This window comes from Bombus flavifrons, chromosome 17, assembly GCF_040668555.2.
Source record: "Bombus flavifrons isolate JBK064 chromosome 17, iyBomFlav1_principal, whole genome shotgun sequence".
Lineage (NCBI taxonomy): Eukaryota > Metazoa > Arthropoda > Insecta > Hymenoptera > Apidae > Bombus > Bombus flavifrons.
In genome coordinates this window covers 6743260-6765318 of record NC_138458.1, presented here as the reverse complement: position 1 = coordinate 6765318, position 22059 = coordinate 6743260, and the positions used below count along the sequence as shown (strand labels likewise).

At 33.4% G+C, this 22059-nt stretch overlaps 3 protein-coding genes across 7 annotated transcripts; 1 reads left to right on the top strand and 2 right to left on the bottom strand.

The window, feature by feature from the left end:
- Window positions 1–48: 48 nt before the first annotated feature.
- On the bottom strand, window positions 49–11703 carry LOC138188840 (uncharacterized). 5 transcript variants are annotated; one of them, XM_069130981.1, is made up of 8 exons: window positions 11558–11703; window positions 10948–11178; window positions 10179–10509; window positions 5672–5915; window positions 5405–5422; window positions 4308–4409; window positions 1209–1334; window positions 49–418 (listed from the first exon to the last, which is right to left on the bottom strand). In XM_069130981.1, the coding sequence occupies exons 4-8, from the start codon at window positions 5835–5837 to the stop codon at window positions 327–329; spliced, it is 504 nt and encodes a 167-aa protein (XP_068987082.1). In that variant the 5' UTR covers window positions 5838–5915; window positions 10179–10509; window positions 10948–11178; window positions 11558–11703; the 3' UTR covers window positions 49–326. The 5 variants fall into 5 exon arrangements, with proteins under 5 accessions (XP_068987082.1, XP_068987081.1, XP_068987085.1 ...); XM_069130980.1 differs by having other exon boundaries at window positions 5672–5912; XM_069130984.1 differs by lacking the exon at window positions 5405–5422 and having other exon boundaries at window positions 5672–5912.
- Window positions 11704–14059: 2356 nt separating this feature from the next.
- On the top strand, window positions 14060–17136 carry LOC138188838 (uncharacterized). Its single transcript, XM_069130978.1, has 6 exons — window positions 14060–14270; window positions 14666–15152; window positions 15223–15485; window positions 15602–15824; window positions 16115–16380; window positions 16463–17136. The coding sequence occupies exons 1-6, from the start codon at window positions 14244–14246 to the stop codon at window positions 16613–16615; spliced, it is 1419 nt and encodes a 472-aa protein (XP_068987079.1). The 5' UTR covers window positions 14060–14243; the 3' UTR covers window positions 16616–17136.
- LOC138188835 (integrin alpha-4) lies at window positions 17122–21679 on the bottom strand. Its single transcript, XM_069130974.1, has 10 exons — window positions 21011–21679; window positions 20554–20932; window positions 19904–20199; window positions 19272–19731; window positions 19034–19176; window positions 18513–18962; window positions 18283–18446; window positions 17686–18182; window positions 17309–17598; window positions 17122–17237 (listed from the first exon to the last, which is right to left on the bottom strand). The coding sequence occupies exons 1-10, from the start codon at window positions 21431–21433 to the stop codon at window positions 17202–17204; spliced, it is 3138 nt and encodes a 1045-aa protein (XP_068987075.1). The 5' UTR covers window positions 21434–21679; the 3' UTR covers window positions 17122–17201.
- Window positions 21680–22059: the final 380 nt, after the last annotated feature.

The following is a 22059-nucleotide window of genomic DNA, read 5'->3' as shown; positions in this document are numbered from 1 at the left end:
TCACATCCGTAAGAAAAGAAGAGGATGAGGTTGAAATAGGCTCTTAGGTACGCGTTTGTACATAGTTTGTTGCATTTCATCCATTAAAATACAAATGTTGCCGTCGGACAATGTTCATTATTTGTACAATTACACTTTCTCATATGTACAGGTGAAGCCGCAAAAATTGTTTATCAAATCATTAGAAATTTCACTTCGTTGTCGCATGTTAGAAACGTTCGTTGGCCTCTAAATTTCTCCCGTGCCGATGGAAAAATAATTTATTAAAATAACTCGTCCTATACAAAATATTTGGTATTAAATGTGTACTGTCAATTTTAGGTCGGCTATAAGAGCCACCTGAGCACCGTTAATATCGCCAGGAACTTTATAAAGTGTGTATTCGTCGGTGATACCGCGTCGTTCGCCAAGTATTTCCCTGAAAAAAAACACAGTTGTCAATTATATCGATGCAGGAACAGATTTTAAGAATTATGTAATATTTCAGATAAAGTTGCGCATCCGGTGCATTTTTGCACCTTCAAATTTCTCACAAATGCATGAAACTGTGCAGTCCAATTAATAACGAGTTGTTTTCCCAAATACCTAATTTTTAACAAAAGGCATATATAGTGCTGTGAATAATTATAGACTGAAACACATTCACTGCGTTATTTCTTCGATGTTACCAAAGAAGATCGTGGATATGTTAAGTGAAATTGTCTTTCTAAAGAGGAAATAGGAAATAGAAGACAATTTTTCAACGGGGCAATGCCACCACAAAGAAGTAGTTTCTGAATAAAAAATAAAGAAAAACCCATCAAATATGAAATGAAACCTTAGATGAAACAAAATGAACATTGGATTTATATGCTTTGACAGGTAAAATCCCCAGTTTAAACTTTCGTTTCTTCTAGACTTCAAAAGATAGTACTGTAACTTTATATTGTGATATGAAATTATAGAAACGATTTTGCCAATTTTTCTTTTAATAGCATTTCGAACGTCTAAAAATAGGGTTGAGTTTAACACGGCATTTTATATTATACTCACGGCACTGTACTTTCCCTGTGAGAAAAATGATTTCATTAATTATATTATAGAATTACGCTAATTTCAGTTCTGTGCTCATCTCAAACAGAAGATATTAGATTACTCGCGCTTACGCAACGGCGTCTAGCTCGACAATACGTTTCACCATAATACGTAAGCGGAGAAATAGTACTTACATACAGAAGCTAAGTAGGAATGACAGCAGCATTCCCGTAGCCTCGCGTATTCAGCACAGTCTCCGGCTTGTACTTCGCATTCTTCTGGCCCCACGCGACAAGTGTGCTTCACGAAGGGGAATACCTCTGAAACAATGGGCTGATGAGTGTCAGGAACAGACTTTCGATGAATCAGAGAAACCTTATGATCAATTTAAAAGGATTGTACACAGGGTGGTATCTTTCAAGTGGAATATCGCTGGGATATCTTGTCAGTCATTAAGAATTAAGGATATCGAAAAGACAGTCCTTACGAAAGCTGTTTAACGCGACAAGGAATTGTATTAATAACTTTCTGCAGTAGCAGAGGAGGAATTTCAAGCTCAAGTTCATTTTTTAAACTTTTTCCTATTGCTAATATTTTAGAATTACTATAGTTACTGATTTTAATTCTCGTGCAATTATTTGTATATTTTATAATCGTCGCTCGGCCTTAGTTTGCGAGATGTGTATTCGTAAAAAGTTGTCTTTTCACTACAATAACTAAAATTCGAAATTCCACTTAAGAAATACGTCGCACAATTCAGATTTTTCATTGGACTAATACGGAACTACGTGCACGTATTCTGTTACTTTTAGCATACTCTTATTTACCGTATTGTAACTTCTGCGTAATCGAATCGGTTGATTAGAAATGGGCAAAGAAGAACGTGTGATTCATAAGACTGATCGAAATGGACTCATGTATTCGATTCGTGCACACGATGCGTGCAGCAACGCAATTTTATTGCTACTGTCGCCGTTGCCATTCGTGTACACTCGACGAGCATTTAACGGCCAACATTGTGGTCAAACTATTATAACAAACGAATCGTTACAGAATTGCTTACAGTTTGTACGGGAATCGTTCGCGTTGTTTACCTTGCACTTTGACTAAAGAGATGCTTATTAGATGTACAAACGAGCAATCGCAATTTTTCAATGAAACTCGAAGCTTACTTTTTAAAGATACAGCAAGTCGTTCGATCGACGTCAGTTGTTCAAGTTCAGTCAATGTACTCTACGAACTTTCTATTCTATATCTTCCTGATTTATCTTGTAACTTTAAAGCAGATGGCTTAACCAGTTAGCTGCTTTGTCAATGCCTTTTGTCAATGCCTTGATCGCTGGATCTTGTTTAAAGACACTCCATTTTTCCATGGTGGATCTATCAGTTGCCCTTAAAGTATCGACTTGGAGTATTTGTTAAAACTAAACCTCGAGTTAGACTGAAAAATTTGGACTATTCGTTCGTACACCTAATATACAGGGTAAATCATAACACGTGAGAGCCGCTTCAGGAATGGACAGGAGATAACAGAGGATAGCCATCGCGAGCACCTTCTACGAAGATAAGCAGTTACGGATTGTTGAACCACGGAAATGCCTTTGAATGTAAAATATAAAATAATGCAACTTATATAAGATCAGATAGAGCAGCACGTGTTTGTACGAACTTTCTTCGTTGTCTTTGTGCCTTCTGTCCAGTCCTGAAGCGGGTCCCACGTGCTACGATACGCCCTGTGCAATATAAAATAAATGATCCTTTTACGTATTCGTTTATTTTTAGTGTGACACACATTTTATTGTCAGCGTTTCGCTACACGGTGTTTCAGCAATATAACGGTTAATTATCTTCGTCGTCGTTCGAGACACAGAAAAGCATTTATCCGTGAAGATAACTTTTTAAATATCTATTTGCTTCTCAATGTACTTGAAATTTACCCGTTGACTAATTTACAACGAATTTCACCGAACTCGATAATCTATCTTCTGGTATTTTTCCCTTTTACGTGTACCTTTCTGAAGACAATATACTGCACGTGTTTCTGTAACAGACGTTTGATTGTAAATATAAATATATTTTCAAAAAACCAAATCGATAATCGTGATATCTGCGATCTACCAATTACCACTTAACAATAAAAGGCAATAAATATAATGACAAAGATAGACGGAAAGGGGAACTGATTTTAAGCAGACCAATTACGCTTTTGTCCGTGTGTGAGAAGCAAGGCCATCAGAGAAACTATGCTAATTAGAAATTCGAGCAAATGGTGTTAGAGGTGAACGGCCGATAACTACGTAAAGAGTACTAAAGAGTTGGGACGACGGATGCGCGGAATACCTAAGTGTCCCTGTTAACGGCCGGTCGTTTTGCGTGAATCACCTGGTATGTGTAACCACCCTGCGCGTCTCAGCACATTTAGAAGCGCGTGTCTGACAAGGATAGATCGTTACGATGAACAATCGTTACGAACGTACAACGATGATTTCCTGAACAGGTGATTGTCCTTCCGTTCAGCTGGATTCGAAGGTGTTTCACGAATTCACGCGTCATTCTCACGTGGAGAGAACAACTGGGCCAAGTTCTGCGGGAATCTACCAACCATTGACTTCTTCGTTTATAGATTACGCATATTTTGGCGCGCCTTGTCGTTTTTGTTAAAAATAAATAATATCGCGTTACTTATATTTGCTACGTACGAAATTAACATGCATTTCCCTCGTATTTTCTAATTGGAATTGTACTGTAGTTATTACACGGTTGTAGAAATTGCAAGTATTACGACAATTTCAGGGTCTATTATCGTGGCTCGAAAATTCCGTGAAAAGTTGCACAATCAAACCACCAGCATTTGCACGGTCAATTCTTCACGCACGAATTGTCTGCACGCGATTGTCGTTTTTCAGGCGATTCTTACATGCACGTAAATCGACGAAGGACGAGCCTAAAATACGAGCAATGTAATTGAAAAAAAAGCGAAACTGATGAGAAATCAACGTGATCGTTCCATTTTCTATATTTATTGCAACATTAAACGCAGCGTACTGTGCAATATAGAAAGTTTTGTATAGCGGCAATGCGTCACAGAAATTTTCACGATAGAAAATTGAAACAGAAACAAACCTCAGAGTCTGAATTGCGAGAATTTCTAAAAGATCCTTTCGATTCAAACATTCCACTATCGTATCGTTGTTCCGATTATTGCTATAATCATTGACTCGTTATAAAAGACTAATAAGAAAACATCGATATCGAATATTTTGCTTTTTATCGTTATTGTAAATCTTACTCACCGTTGGAGTTGCCATCGCAACAACAGTGGTCATTTATCACGCTTCCATCTTTGCAGTAAGTCATCTCTGATCTCGTGCAGGGCTTGCATCCTGGGATAGGACCTGTGGAATTCGACAAAATATAATATTTCTTCTATTCGATGAAACATTTCATCTATTTGTGCCACTAAATAAAACTTCGATCTCTACGTTAATTGCAACATCTTCGTATCCGTCAATGTAGATGAAGAAATGAATATTAAAATTGAATTGTAATGGAAAGCTGCTGCCGCTGCTATTACTATCAAGCGAGTAATCACGTTGTGGCGAGTTGGAAGAAGAACACAGAGCTGATAGCCTTCTACTACGCTGCAGTAAGGACACCATGTTCCTTGAAATAACAATTTTGTACGACCGATTCAGAGTTACATTTCATTATCCTCGTTTCGTAGAGCTGTTATTAAAACAAACGATAATCGCATCAAATCGAGGGAGTACGAGTGTAATTCACGTTAATTGGTGCCTGCAGGTTTTATGCAACTGCTTTGGAATTATGTCGCTGATGTTGAACGCTATACCGACGTTATGTCACCTAAAACATTTATTATCATTTATCAAACCGACTGGGTACGAATATTTCGCTTTACGTCGTTCGATGCAGAATGCTTATAAAACATCACGAAATAAGATAAAGTAAATCGCGCTTTATTTTCCACAAGAATAACTTCAAATAGTCTAAATGGAATAAAACAAAGGAGCGAACGCAGCGAGTAACGGGAAAATCGGTAGTTCGGCGCAAATAAAAAATGACAGAGATCTATTTATGCAAGGATAACTTCGCGGAACCATCGGAGATACAACTTTTCTTAGAATCCTGTGTATCGTTACAAATAGCCGGCTAGCTGAAATTGTCAAACAAAACCGAGTAACCTTGATTTCTATTTCCTGTCGACGATACGCGGTGCTTACGTTTGAAAATCGCAAGATCGTTCCTGTCTCTCGAGCAATTATTTTCAGGTAACGATCGCATCAAGGAAGAAGGTGGCCTTTGGATCCTGGCGTGCGACAAGCATACTGAGCCTAAATTAGAACGACGATCGTTCGAAGCGATCGAATACCTTTCTTGTCCGTACCGGCTGCAAAGTGGCAAGACAAAGGCGAAATTAATAAAACGAGACAATTCGTCGAGTTAATTCGCGGTAGGTGGACGTGGCCCAAGTATCCGTTTAAACGGATCAAAGGGAGGTTATTCTCGGAGGAAAGATAAATAGATTTCGGTGCTTCGTAAAGATGCTTTATAGACCAGACGTTAGAATGAAGTCGGACAAGGGGCTTGGCATGTGTAACGCTTTTAGTATCGAGAGCAAAACGCGTAAATTTCCTACCAGGATAGAGCTGCAGCTTCTTCGCCTCCGTAATTGCCTCCTCGCAGAGGACCTCGTGCTCGAGAAAGTATTCCTCGTCCGGATGGTGGTTCACCACCGTGATCGACTCGAGATCACCGAGGATCAGGATCAGCGTCAGTACTCTGAATGCAGTGGTGTGGCTCATGCTAACGCCTCTTCTTCGACATCTTCGACGATGATCGAGATTCCGCTGTTCTTACGAGAGATCCGCTTTTATCTGCTGCTTGAAATTCAAACACGAAACTTGTCAAGTTCGTTGCTACACTCTTGTCTTCGAAATACGATCGAAAAGTGCTTGTAGAAAACGCTGCGAGCTTCGCGGAACGAGTTCCTCAGGAGCGAAAGAGAACTCGCGCATTCGTCTGGTCGAAATTCATGGAAAAGCAAAGTATTTGTGGAAAAACCGGTATATGTGACCTCTTAGTCGTAAAAAAAAGAAAAAAAAAGAATGTTTCATTCATTTGGATCATTCACCTAGAATGTTTTTAGATGTCATTTAGATAGCAAAGGAAAAAATCGCGAAACAATTAACCAGCGCTCATTGGTGACTGTATCTTTCTCTACAGAGGCGACGTCGTGACACCATCTTCTAGAATTACTGATATCTATTTAGGAAGGAAAATTGTACTTGAACTCTATTCTCATTCGTAGAACATTTTCCATTAAATGATCGAAGATTTTCCATTTTCGCGTTCGCAGTGTTTCCTATGAGCACTCTTCGATTAATGTCCCTGGATTTAAACATTTGGTCCTTTGGAATGTTCGTTAATCGATGTGCAACAGCGTTCGAGAGATCGTTAAATTTTAAAGCTGCGAATTAATCGTACGATCGTTTCAAAATACTTGCAACGTATGCCCCCAAATTTTGTTGTTTCATAATCGCATAGAGAAATGAGCAATTTGCGATTATTTGGGAATCTTTCGTAATATTGCTTACCGAATGTATAACGATATCTAGATTATCGAAGCTACGAATCAATTATATAATTATTTCAATCGTTACTTGCAAGATATCTCTTTTTAATCTTCTATGGTTTTATGCTTTTAATTGCGCTCCATTGTCCACGGTTTTTATACCTTTTCTTTATTACCCAGACTTATTCCATACGCATAGTATAATGACTGTCGCAACCGGAAGTATATGCAAGATTACGGGATAAGAATACCGGTGGGACAGTACCATATGAACGATAACGATTGTCGTATTATCGTCATCCAAGGTGAGTTTTAAAAGGGTCCCTTTGTACCTAATACGAGTTTTATCAATGTGTACATTTTAAATATTCTCCCAGCTGTATAATCGTTGCGTCAAGCAATTTTTTCCGCTGCGTTATTGAATAGTACGATGCTGTGAAAACATGCAAGTACATTCAACAACATACTCCTCCTAATGAGATAATTATTAGCTAATTGGAAAGTTCTATCGTCTATCTTTTATTGTTAAAAAGGTTATTATAAGCTATAAGACGCGTCATAAGTGGACAATAATTCAGCATAAAACGCAGCTTGAGAGACAACTTAAAGGGCCAAGACCTACTGTACTAGCTGAAATGTACCAAACTGTTAATGAATTCTTATATAATAATAATAATAATAATATAATATATCTCGTTTAGTTATCGCGAAGACATTAGAGGCCAAAATTACAACGTAAATCGATGGCCAGGTCGTATAATTACGTTATATTATCCTCGCATCTGTTGCTCAAGATAGAGTAGTATTTTAATGTCGTAGGTTGCACAGAAAATATATGTTCCGCTCTGAAACGAGTGGTTTTAATATCGATCGTGCGATTCATTTCATTTCGGGAGTGATTCATCCCTCGCTACCCTCTTGTGCTCGCCAACTTGGGTCAACTTAGGTAGAAAAATGCGTAAAGCGAACGATCACTGTAATCATTATAATATAAATATTAGACGATATTCGTTTGACATAAACGCAGAAATAATTAGTGAACCGACCATAGAAATATTAAACCAATAAAAATGTGATGGAAACAATTTCCAAAAATTATTTATAGGTTTTGAATCTGCGTATTTTGATGCAAACAGGATGGCGATAAAATAGTCCAGTACACCTATAAACGAAAAGATTCAAACAAACGAAACGATCCGTGTTATCCAGACAAAATACCCGTATCTATTTGTGTAACCTCATATTTTCCCGTATTCGCTATGTTCGATCGAATGCACAACTGCTGAAGCGAATTAGGCGATAGATTTGATTAAAAAATTCGCAGGGAATCTGTGAATGTTTATTCGATGAACACTCACTGCCAGTTATATCAGGACACCTGCCTGTTCGTTGCGTTTAATGATAAACCTCAACAAATTTTTCTTTATCGACCCTATTACATTTACATTTGCACATTTTATGAAGCGTATACGCGAATTTATAATAGACAGATTTATAATGGCAGATTTATAATAGACAGACTGCGGATGTTCATGCAAATCTACATTCCAATGAACACAACAACTTATTGTATGAATATTATATTGCATATTGAGTACTCTATTTTCAGTATTATATTTAATTATATTAATCACGAAAACATATTTCGCAATGAACAGACTGTGAACATTTATATAAATTAATATCTTCACGAATACAATTGAAAAAATGAAATCTGAATCGGAGACGATTATTTCACTTGCTATACGTATGTTCCAATGACTATTATATTTGGGTATTTCATAAATTTGCCCGTATTATGCGCACTATGTGCATTTTTGCATGTGCCTTCAAGTTTTCTATAGTTGCACAAAAATTCACAGTCTGAATTTACTTGGGAAATACTTGGGAAATAAGAGCAGCGAAAGGCATTAAATTTGTGCTAAATACGTACAACAAGCGTCTTAATATTTAAGTACGACCGGCACTGCTGACTCAGCGGTATTTCTAATATCAAAGCTTGTTAGGAGACGTGCAACTCTGATAAAAGAAGTAACATAAGAAAAATTACCGAGTACAAGTAAAAGAATAGTGTGAAGGAAAAAACGAGACAAGTACGAGAAGCTACATTCGACTGTGAGTCACGGCCCGATGACAAAGACGGACAATCGTTAATTAAGCTCAATTAAGGGCCCTGTACGCGAAACACGGACGTCTTGTACATGTTTTTGAATCAAGGTGGTATCGCCGAATATCTTCCTGCTAATTGCGTCCTCGTTTCAAGAGCGAAATTTTGTTCCTGTTTTTCCTAACGATCGAAGGAAAACATCGATACCGAATGAACATTGGCCCCAAAACTGTTGAAGACGTAAAACGTAAAGTTAATTAAGGTATTGAACGCGATATGACAGAAAGCGGACACGGTTTATCTACTTGAGCAATTACGTCATTTCTGGAGACTCCGAAGAAGACTCTGAAGAAGAAGAAGAAGAAGAAGACGCGAACCAAGTGTATTGTAAGAATAACGACGAGAATATTGAACTACATAGAGTCAAGGTTGGTTATAAAAGTGTATGAATGTTGCAATTTTATAGCGCGACCACTCGCTGCCAGGAAAGAAATATCATTGGCAGAGTTTAAATTAAGCGTAGGTGGACTTTTCCCATTTTCCGTGCATTTCGTATGGTTGCATGAACCTTTCGAGGCAAGATATTAGCTAGAGAGCTATAATCCTAGAGCGAACTACGTAATATCGAATATTTTACGTTTATCTACAAATTGGTAGCCAACAATTGTCACGAATAGAGATACAATATCAATTGTTAGATCAGTTCACCTGTATTTCATGCTTTTCTAAGGAAACATTGAATGAACGAAGGCAACAAAGCATAAATCGTCTTAACAAAGACATCAAAACCATCGAGTTTAACTTTTACGAAAGTTGTAAATGAAGAAAATTTGAATTTTCGATAATTCAGAGTAATTTTCGATAGTTCAGGAACGAAATCATAATATCTCGTTTTAATTAACGATTAATGTTGGAATCTGTTTTCCACCAGACATGATTAACAAGTAAACTGCGAATGTTTATGTAAATTTAAATTTTCCTATACATCATTAAAGAAATGTTCTTGCACACTATAAAATGTTTTCGCGTATTCGCCTTCTTATCTTCGATATTATGATGAATAAAAATGTTACATCAACATTTATTTAAAGATGTTACATCGACAAGTTAATCTTTGAACAAAGATCAAAAGTAAGGCGTTCCTATCGGAAGTCATTTTTACGTTATACATTTTCAAGGAAGACCACTTTATCTCCAGCTAACCTTTGACTTGACCGAATTATCTATCTGTTTCCTTGTTACGAAAACCAAGGAAAAAACGATGAGGGGAAAGTTATCGCAATCAAAAGCTAATCTCAAAAGTAAGTATGTTACTCACATTATTGCAAAACGAACGATAAATGTACCCAGAATGTTATATCTCTTTACAAAAATGATTTTACAATAATACCTTTATCCTGTCTGATATTTCCCGCACAAAATGTCGTACGTCGTAAATACAAAAACTATAAAATATTTCCTCACCATTACTTCTTCTTGTTGGACACTTAGACAATCCATGGCAGGAAATCCATTTTCTCGGTCAAATCCTTTGAAATATCATGTTCAGATTCACTGGCACAAAATACTTTCAGTCACGTTTAATTTTCTCAACAAATCAGCTGGTTGCATCGTAATTACGGAGATACGAATCGGGAAAAGTGAGAAATGTTCGTTTAAGAAACCGTGGATTGTCGCATTGTTTATAAAACGTGAATGAGATAGTAGGAAGTGTGCAATGGTTATAAAAGTGTGCCGGATTGAACGACGTGCAACCGTCGAAGACTACGGGCTGTGCTGAACTGTCGGCCGAGGGCTGAAAAGAGTATTAGGCAGCACCACTACCACCACTGTTCTCTACTGCTGCTACCAGGGGCGGACTGGGACTTAAATTTTTACCGGAAGATTACCGATATGACCGGTCCCCTGTTCTTAATTCATTAATCAAATCCTACGTAGAACGGCCCCAAATACTTAGCAACCCACTAGGAATTTTTCTAAACTCCCCAGTTTACCCAGTTTAAATAGCCAGTTCACCCCTAGCTGCTACTTCAATCACCGCTACCGTAATTTACAGTATCATTTATGTCAATTCGTACTTGTCTTATATTTTTACCGCCAACAATTGTTTAATCTGTGCTCAAGGCATGGTTGGTTTTATATCGTATTGATGTTGGACAACGTAATAATTTTTCATTTTAAATTACATTATTAAAGAATTTTCGCGAGGTATTTAAACTGTTACAATATGTACCTGTTACGTTTAATACGGTTCTCTGACCTCGAAGCGATGATAAATTTTAACGAGCTTCTTATCAAGTTTCTTGTAAACAAAGATACTAGCTTGAATCCTTAAAAGGGAATTACTATTGAAAGTACCGTATATAAAATATAATCTATCAGGACTAGCGATCGGTCTTCAGTCTATTCGCATTTAGTGCAACGCGCTCACGTGCGTACTTTTACTGTTCAGCAGCTAAGAATCCTAGAAAAAAGAATACGTGCTTCAGAGTACGAATGCTTAAACGTGTAACCGTTCATATACATTGTATGCACGGAACTCCAATCCCAAATCAGATGTCAATATTCGTACCACTTCTTCGACTGGAATGTATTAAACAAAACATGTAACAAATAGTACTCGACGAAAGAAACATCTATATAAACGCAGCTGACTGGTAGGTTTCGAAAAATGCGACAGCGATTGTCAAATAATAAAACATTGTTGGGCTTACAAAAGAGGAATAAATTGCATTGCGCGCCGTTGCGTAGTTGGATTTGCAAATTTTTTAGATGTGCCAGTCACTGATTTGGCGATTGAGTTCCGTATTGATAGATTATTGATTCTGAAATAATAACATTACCTTTGTGTTAAATTTTTTATTGCTGTTTTAGATAAAGTCCTAATTTATATGGTACATATAAAATAGTAAAATATTATACATATACCCAATGTTGCGTTAAATATACATATTTTTAAAAAGCACAACCGGTGTACCAATTCAGTATATTTTTATAAAAATTAGCACTATGGATCAAGTATATACAACGCAGTTGTTGCTTTTACAAGGTACAATCGTATTTACGAACATTTCTCGTTGACGACTTCGTATATATGTATGTACTGTGCATGTTGTGTACAGGCCACTCTTGCAATAGCAGACACCTGGATTTTTGTAAGGATAGGACCAGTATAAAGGCGACATGAAAGGGCGTTTATAAGAAAGCATTGAATGCCTTGCGAAGAAGGGTCCGCTTACGTTGCTTATTGATCTTGTCGGTGAGTCCTGCATTGGTTCAGTCCTATACCTACCAATATCTTCAACAGGAAAGAATATTTTCATCATTATGTCTCTTAACAAATATCTGTCTTAATAAAATAACTCTAACAAATATTTCTTCACTGTATATCATTTCTATATATCAGTATAAACATGAAAATAAAAATATATTTACTCATTTGCCAAAAGAAGTTAATTAGAAGTTAATATGTTCGAACACATTGTTTTCAATAAACGTATTTATTCTATTATAAAGGTTATCAAAAATATATCAATCGAATTACAGCGAAGTATAGGCAAAAATAGAGGAAAACCTTTATTGATCCTGATATCCAGTTTGCCTTAGACCTGACAAGGACATTCCCATAGAGTAATGAATTATACGTATATTTAGTATTCAAACTGTAGAACGGGTAAATTTTCAACCGGTTGATTCTTTGGTCACCCACATGTTTGATTTTTTCTTATGGTTATGCATCTGTTCCTCTATTTAACAATTACTATAAATGTTGCACCAACGAAATAAAAGGATACTGGCAGCTGTTGAAAAGATTGATTAAGCGTGAAAATTGTATAAAGTGACGCACAAAAATTGACGATAATTCGGTTGAATCGTTACATTTAAATCTTATGTATCGTGGGTGCGCCAGTGCCTAGCCCTCGCACGCTCCACATACGTTTCATAGCGGCACACCCTGTATGTGGTCCCTGGAAGTGATCACGTAAAATGCACAACTTGTAGTCACAATACGTCTGCTTACATATCCGATTGACGTTCGTCACCCATACATAGTAGCAAGTCCAGACCTGGACAAATTTTGTTTAAGATAAAAATGAAGAATAGCAATTTAAAACAGTAGTCGATCGTTTCAATTACTTTGATATTTTTATTTAAGAAATAACATCAGGACAGTAATTGTATCTTGTATTAAAAACAAATAAAATAATTTGAAATAATTATTACAGTTATAAGAAATTGTAAAATAAGCGTAAATTTCGTTCCTTTGAAATTTTATGACGGTCTAAGGTTAAGTAGTAACCTATGCATAGAATTTTACCGTGTTTCATCATCGATTTTATTGATTTACATTGATACAGCGGATCTGTTCACTATTAACTTGCTCCCGTTTAACTGTTTACTTTTTCTACGCAAAAACTCTCTCTCTCACTGAACCTGTTATATCTCAATGGACGGTTTATTTAGTTTCCTGTAGTGTTAAACAATGCGTGGACGAAAATGAACGTAGGCGATAATACGTGCGTGTGTCCGCGTGTAACTATTCTAATAATTAATTGCGCAACCTTTAAGCAATAATTTCAATGGAGACAGTTTATAGCGTGCCGCCCTCCATAAAAGTGGAAATGTTTCATACAATGTTTATAGCCTAATATATAAAAGATACTCAGAATTGAAATTTGTAATTTATGACATTTCTGTATCTTGACGAACTTATTTTATAATCTTCGATTAAATAAAGAGGGTTAATAACCTCACAGTTATTAACTCAATTCGTGCAAAGCACTAATAATGAATATATGTAGGTAGAATAAATTATTAAAAATTGTTTATATGTACTTTAAGACTAATTTCTATTTTTGACTATTTTAAATTATTATTAGGATATTATTGCGGATGTTTTGTTGCAGCGATTTATTTCACACGTTAAATAATTCAGTGAATATTATACGTTACATAAATTATGTACTTTCGCTTATAATATGCATTTTGCACGTTTTTGTATTTTTAAATTTTCCATAAATGCAGAAAAATTTGCATTCTAGCCATTATCTATATTGAAATGTATTTGTAATCGTCTAATAAGAGTTATAAAAAATATATAACTTATTGGTTATATTGTGAATGTGTTACATCATGTCATTTCTTTCTTATAATTGGTTCCACGTGTTTCTGGTTTAAATAAAGTATAAAGAAATTTGATTGGTTTGTTCTATTTCTGCACGAGATAAGTTTGAATTCGCGGCTTTTCTATATTACGGCACTACCATACGAACTGTACGTCACTACAGTAACTGTAAAGAATTTGAGAATGCATGCGCCAAAGAAACTATGTATCATATAAGTATAGTTTGTGCCGCATTGCACAGTTTAAGCTGGAAACGTCACCACTTTAAATAGAAATGTTTTAAAAAGAAGACACGACAGACAACTCACAAGATTTCTTCGTGTACGCAGTGTTCGCTATTTTAAAATAGTGCATTGAATTATAAACTTCTATCCGAACTTGCGAAATATAATTAAATAATAAAGATGTCATTTGAGCCAGTTTTGGATCCTGTAAGTATTATTTACATCGATTAAAAAGTTATTTCATTTGGCAAAGTTGATTGTCATCGATCCAGGAAGGATATACGCATATATATATACATAGCATCTGCACTGCTGATATGATCTCAATGAAACATAGTTTATCCAAACACTTATCCAACTATATTTGTTAATTCGTTAGATTATTAACAAGTACTGTACAAGTATATGAGAATAATATTGTATAAGTTAAAAGAGATCAAAAAATCTATAATAGTTCCAATTTAAAAAGATGGATAAAGTATTAATGAACAATTTATACAATGATATGTAATGCATTTTTGATTTTTTTAAATGCAGTACAATTTAATTTCAGAATTGTAAAGTTTTACGTTTAAATAATAAATACCTTTATATTTTAATAGCCAATTCCTTATGTGGGAGCTGTTGAAGGTGGTTTAATACCTGGAAAAATGGTAAAAATTCGAGGCAAAGTTCCTCCTAGTGCTGTACGTTTTGCTGTAAATTATCAATTGGGACCTACATTAAATCCAAGAGATGATATTGCCATTCATGTTTCACCACGTTTCGCAGAAGGATTTATTACTAGAAATCATATAGTATCAATGACTTGGGGCCCAGAGGAAAATGATGGCCCCATGTGGATACAACCTGGCCAAGAATTTGAGATGTTCCTTCTGTGTGATTTTCCATGTTATAAGATTGCCATAAATGGCAGACATTTTGCAGAATTTGTTCATAGGCTACCATATGAGAAAGTAACACATTTGGTTATTGATGGAGATGTAGAAGTACAATCTATCACATATGAGACCGTTCCAATTGATCCACCTCGTTCTCCTCGAGCTGTTCCCACGCCAGATGTACCTACTGCTAATTTTGGGCCACCACGTAATTAAGCATTTTATATTCTTTTTCTGTTGCTAAATAATTGCATAATAAATTCTATGTCATTTTTTAGCACCTGGAGGATTATATCCTACAATAGGTCCACAAACACCACAAGGTGGATATGGTCCACCACCTCCAGCTCCTGGGTATGGACCTCCTCCCGGTGTATATGGAGGACCTGGTTATAATCCACCAAGAGCATATGGATATCAGCCTGGATATGAGAAGCCTGAAGAAGAAGAAGCATTTAGTGGTTGTTTGGATAAAGTTGGATTAGCAATAGGGGGACTAGTTGCAGCAGGAGGCATAGCAGCTGCTGCACACGCTATGAGTGTATATAAATTTAATAATTACAAGTCTTTTGGAAATAATAGCATACAATAATATCTGTATAAGATACTAAGAATAATAACATATGTTATATGCATGCTATGTTTATAATTTTTTAGAAAAAAAAAGAAGTTCAAGATGATCAGGAAAAATCTGATGCTTCTAAATCAAAAACAGAAAGTGAAGGTGGTTTGGGAAATCTTGGTTCTTTGGGTGCAGCTTTAGCAAGCAGTTTAGTGACCAATGCTTTAAGTAACTCACAAGCACAACAAGGCTACCCTACCAACATCCAACAATCAAGTGGTGGTGGTGGTGTATTAGACTCTATTCTTGGAGCATTAGGTACGATATAGATACATTTTATGCTTAAAACATGAACAAGTTATGAAATAATACTTTTCTTAATCTTTCAAACTGAAGATATTAATATAGTGATTTGTTCATAATTGTATGATTGAGTGTTGGAATGTTAGGTGATGACATAGATGATGTCATCTATTATAAGCTATATTTATGTTAAAGGTTATAGTGAATCATGATAAACACACAATACAGATAATTTTGCATTTGAAGTAAAATTTTTATATGCTTCATAAGTAAATTTTAATACATTAAATTTTTGTATATCTAAGGTGGTAATAGTGGGCATAATGCAGCACCACCACCTCCTCCAAGTCAACCAAGTAATCCATTGACAGGAGCCTTAGGATCTATTCTTGGTGGTGTTCTTGGAGGTGGTGGAAATCAACAACCAAATTACCAACCTTCAGGAGGTTACGGAAATTACCAACCTTCTGGTGGATATTCTAATCAATCATCAAATTCAGATCTTTTATCTGGAATAGGATCAGCCTTTCTTAGTTCTGCTTTAGGAGGTCTTACTAAACACGATAAAGATGTAAGTATAAACCATGATATTCTAAAAATTGTGAATATGTAAATTTTATAATCTGATTACATAATTATGATTGTACATACAGAAATCTCACGAAGAAACTTGTCCAACTCCTCCACCAGCTTATACACCAAATTCTGCACCGCCTGTACAACCTCCTATATCTTCTGATAGTCCTGTTTCCGGAAATAAATTAACAGCAGATGAAATTTCAAAAGGCTTAGGTTTGGATGACTAATGTAAGTTGAGATAAAAATTCATATAAAAAGTTATGAATAATGAAAATTTTATGCTCTGTTATTGATATATGCAAATATGTGCACAATGTGATTGTGTATTAAAGATATTTAACATGAAAGGCAGCTATTATATATATATTTATATATTTTTTTGGCACGGGATATTTCAATAAAAAGCACAACAACTATAATACAAGCTGCTCGAATCTCATGCTATATATAAAAAGATTAATATTTTTGTATATAGATTATTTATTTATGATAAATTTGCTCGAATTATTTTCACAGAATGTTACATAACATAAGTAAAGATTATAAACAAAATGAAACAATATTTATAATACAATCCTTTTAAGCTTTGTAGTTGAAAATTTATAATCAAGTTGATATTTTCTAAGATTTATTATATTTTTATAAAGATACTAATAGTACTCAAATGCGATAACAAAATGTAAGTTGTTGTTATTTATTTTCTTTTCTTAATTATGCAAAGAATAAAAGTCATATATATATACATATATATATATGTATACAAAATATAAAAGTTATATATTAATAAATTTATTCTTTCTGAAAAATTTCTGTTCATGAACATGTTTCCAATGTATTCCCATGTCTCTTCTGTAATGTAACAAATACATTAAATGTAATATCTATGTATAATATAATGAAAAATGTTTTAAAAAACTTACATCTGTTTCTGATTTTAATGCTTCAAGTTCTTTTTTCCTACTTCGATTAAAGAATCCAATTTTAAGTAGTGCTAAAATTAACAGTATTAACAATACAATTCCTAAGACAATTGACAAAGTTATAATCCACATTGCAATATGTTGAGTTACTGGTGAACCTAAGAACATTGTAGCAATAATAGTATCATCAGACTTGTTTCTAATTTTTTTCATAACATAATTTGATTCTAAAATATTAACGTGTCCGCTAGACAAGAAAAATATTATGTCTTTCTCTTCCATCATTTTTGCTGCAATAAATATTAAAAAGAAACGGTAAAATTGTTCAACATATCTTGGAAGTTAAAGATACACTAACATATCAAGAAAAATCGTACTTTTAAAATCAGATAAGTAAAAGTCCAATATGAGTGAAAGTTTTGCAACAGATGAAGAACTTAGAAAGGGACCAAGCTCACATTTAATATATGTACATTTGACATTAGCATTTGTACAATTGATATAAATTGACCTGTTTTCTGGTGGAGAATTTATAGAAAAATTGGTATTCATCATAAATCCTTTTTGTGTATACAGTTCAGTATTTGCAAAGTAAATTTCAGATATATTAGTTAAAGCAGTTGAAAGTGTAGAATTTAAGTGTGTGCAGTAAAATGGTTGACCATCCAGATAACTAATTGTTTCGTTTATATTGATAATCTGTATATCTCCAGTCGAATGTTTCCAATATATTGGGATATTAATTGTTAGTATAACTTCATCAATTGGACTATCTCCAAATTTTTGAATTTCATAAATATGTTGAAATCGAATATTGTTTAATTTTTCATCCTCATTGTCAGTAGAATATGAATATAAATTATCTTGCGCTTTCCTAATAAAAAAGAATTGTAGTTAGTAAATGATAATGATAAAGTTATAGAGAGTATGAAGTATAACTAATAATAACAATAAATAAATCTAGCGATACTAACCCTGCAATCACTATGTCAACATCAACATCAAAATATATAGTTAAAACATGTTTATTATTGAATGGATCTTTCTGTTCACTTTGTGTGTTAAAATTGGTCCATAGATCCACGTGATCAACATCAAACCGAATTTTACTCATATCCAAATCTAATATTAATGTTTTCTAATAGAAATGATTAATTATGTTACTTTATTGAAAAAGTCTTGATACTTAACAGATTACACTTACATTTTTTCTAAGTGGATTTCCAAGATCACAAATTGCTTCTAAAGTATTATTTGTATAAAAACTTTCCATGCATGAAGCCGGCATACTTGCTAATGATAATATTTTTGGTATATATACATATATTTTAGCTTGATAAGCAGGTTCACCATAATTAAGAGCATCTATTTTAAGCTTGGTAGTGAATGTTGATCCAACAACATATTTGTTATTAGAATTTAAATTTGTTGAAAGTGATATCTTTACATCTGATGTACAAATATTGTCGTCACCACAATCAACAGCAAATGGTAATTTTATTAAATCTTCAGTTTTAGAAAACAATTTATTTACAGCTACACAGGTTGTACAGAAAAAGTTTACTTTCATCTTACTATCATTTAAATTTAAGTCTTTTTCTAAACTAGTTGAGATAGATATTTCAACTGGATTTATTATATTTTGGATATTTTTCTAACAAAATTAAAAAATAAAATATAATTTAAAAAAATATTTTTTAAAAAGATACTGGTATAAAATTCTACCTTTAAATATATTTTAAGTTGACTGCATAAGTTCTTAGATTTATATAAAGTATCAGACAATTTATAAATGTTATCACTATTTCTTTCTGTACCATAATAAGCTCTTCTATATATTTGGTCGATTTTCAAAGATTTAACAACTCCTAAATCATTTATTATCATCATTTATTAAATATGATATTCCAGATTATGTATAACTTCATTATATATGTATATAAAAATTAAATTATATACTTACGAAGATATTTAGGAGTATTTATTCCATCATAATATGTACACACATCAATTAGAAAAGATGTAGAATTTCTCAATAATTTTTGTTTGTCATTGTAAGACAATTTTGTAGTTATTGTTATAACAGGTTTTGATTTTATTAAAATTGCTTGTTCAGATAAATAAGCTCCAACTGCAATATCAGGATATTTATCACCATTTATATCACGAGGTTCGGAAATTGAAATTCCAAATCCACGGATATTCCTTCCAAATTGTTTGCCAACTATCCTTTGGCTATAATGTTTAGGTAATCCATTGCTATTGCCATTGAAGATATATATTGCACCACTTTCTTCTTCATATGGTGCACCAACAGCAATATCACCATAGCCATCATAATCAATATCACCAAGACAAGTTATAGTAGATCCAAATCTACTTCCAGATATTTTTCCTTCAAATGATTTTTTTTCAAAAATTTCCTACCGCCAATGTTTGAGATCAGTATGTGTATTAAGTTAAATATTAACATACTATACTAATTTATAAATTGAAGGCTTATTTAATCAGATTTTAAAAGGAATTTTAGACTACTATATTCAAGCCAGAGTATTATTTCTGCAATAATTCAGCGATATTACAAAATGAACATACATTATGTAGAGCAGTAAAGACATATATGCGACCTTCATCCATATTTTTTGACCAATGTGGTGCTCCAACAATTAATTCATCTCTATTGTCACCATTAAGATTACATGATGATAAAGCAGCACCAAAATATTCACCATATTGCTCACCATTCAAAATCTTTTTTATTTCTAATTTTGCATTATCGTTATGAGAGAAGGTAAATATAGCAACAGCACCAAACATAAGTGAAGCCTTTGGAGCACCAGAAACAAACCACAATTTTCCTTCTCTAAAATAACCAGATGTTACTGCATACCCTAAATAAATTATGATAAATTACTATCTTATATACCAACAATATTTTACACAAACTATTTCACTTAATTTATAGGTTTAATATATTGTGGTTAATATCAGTATAAAGCCAACTATTTTGTAAACACATCTTTTATAGAAAATACAAATATTAATATTATAAAAATTTCATTTAATTTTATGATAATTACATGCATTTGCTACTTTTACTTCTTTTAATAATTATAATGGAATGATAAGAAAAATGGTTTTATTTAAAAATAATAATAAATAATATATAATAGTAATTTGATATATAATGAAATATATATTATGAAAATATTCAGTTAGTGGTAAAAAGAAAGTGTGTTACATACCAAAATAATTATTTGCACGAATACTTCCCTCATCTTTAATTGATGGAATTATATTTTGCATTTCACCATCAACTGATTTTGTAACTAACAAAGGCATACCTTTCCAATTAAATACACCAGGACTACCTAATATTAAATCCCACTTTAGGTCATTGGATGTCATATGCATAGAAAAACCAACTTGACTCATGCCAAAATTATAAACATATCTTTTCGTATCGATAGCTTCTCTAAGCCTCACAAATGATAAAATTTTACTTTTAGATTCTTTTTCGAAAGACTTAATACCGTTAATTAATGACAAATAACAAATGCCGTACATAAACCAATTAGATTGGCGTTTATTTATAATGTTATACTTCAATCGTGGGCCGCAAACCTATTTACAAGTTTAATTAAGTAATTATAAATTTTTAAAGATAAATATATGAAAAAAGAAATACAGACTTCAACATACCACAATTGTAGGATTAGTCTTATTTTCTATAGCAATTGTTGCACCAATCCATGCATTATCCTCAATTTGATTAATTGTTGAATACTCCTTCTCTTTATAATTTCCACTTCTATCAATAATCCATTCCTTACATGTTTCATTAATTGGACATTGAAATATAGTACCTGGTTCAATTACATTTTGTATTATGCTTGTATTTGCTCTGGGAGCACCTACAAGTAGTACAGAATCTAGGCCATCTGTATAAAGGGCAACGGAAAATCCAAAATAACTTCCCCGTTGGTAAATAAAATTTTTGGGAATATTAAATATTTTGGCATTATCAATGTCTAAATTATATGCTAGTATACTATACTGTAAAATTATAAATGTAAAAATATAAAACCATATATAAATCTTAGTTGATAAAGTTAAATATAACATTCTGAATAACTGATGTTAGTAAAATGAAAGACCAGGGAACATTATTTCTAAAACTGAAAGAATTAAGGTTTTGTACCCGCAGGAAGGAAGTACTTTATATCTAGAAACCACAATGACATCATAAAGGAATTAGTCATATTTGTTTCGTATACTTATGCTTTCTATCAAAATTAAAAGGAAAATCGTGTTCTGATATTAAATAAAGCAGAACTACATAAATTTATTGGACAATAAATTAATGCATAAATTTAGGTCATTCTTTCCTTTATTTATTATAAGTTAATAAAGACGTATAAATGCAGGATTAAATAATGCAATATCCTTAACTTGTTTTCAAAGCTAAACATATAAGAAAAAAATGTATATCAATTTATTGTTTTATTATTTTCCATCACACTTACAAACCATGTCAACAGTACACATTAGCTGGATCGCTTATTATAGCTAATGTAGCATCAATTTACCTATAATTCTCGGCGGTGTTTTGCTGGAGTTTCGATTATATATGATTTAATGGTCATATCCAAACATGTTTATATTATAATAATAAATCAAATTTTCTAAACAACTGAGACATCAGTTATTAATAATTTCAAACATTTTAGACTACTAAATTCGTATAATCC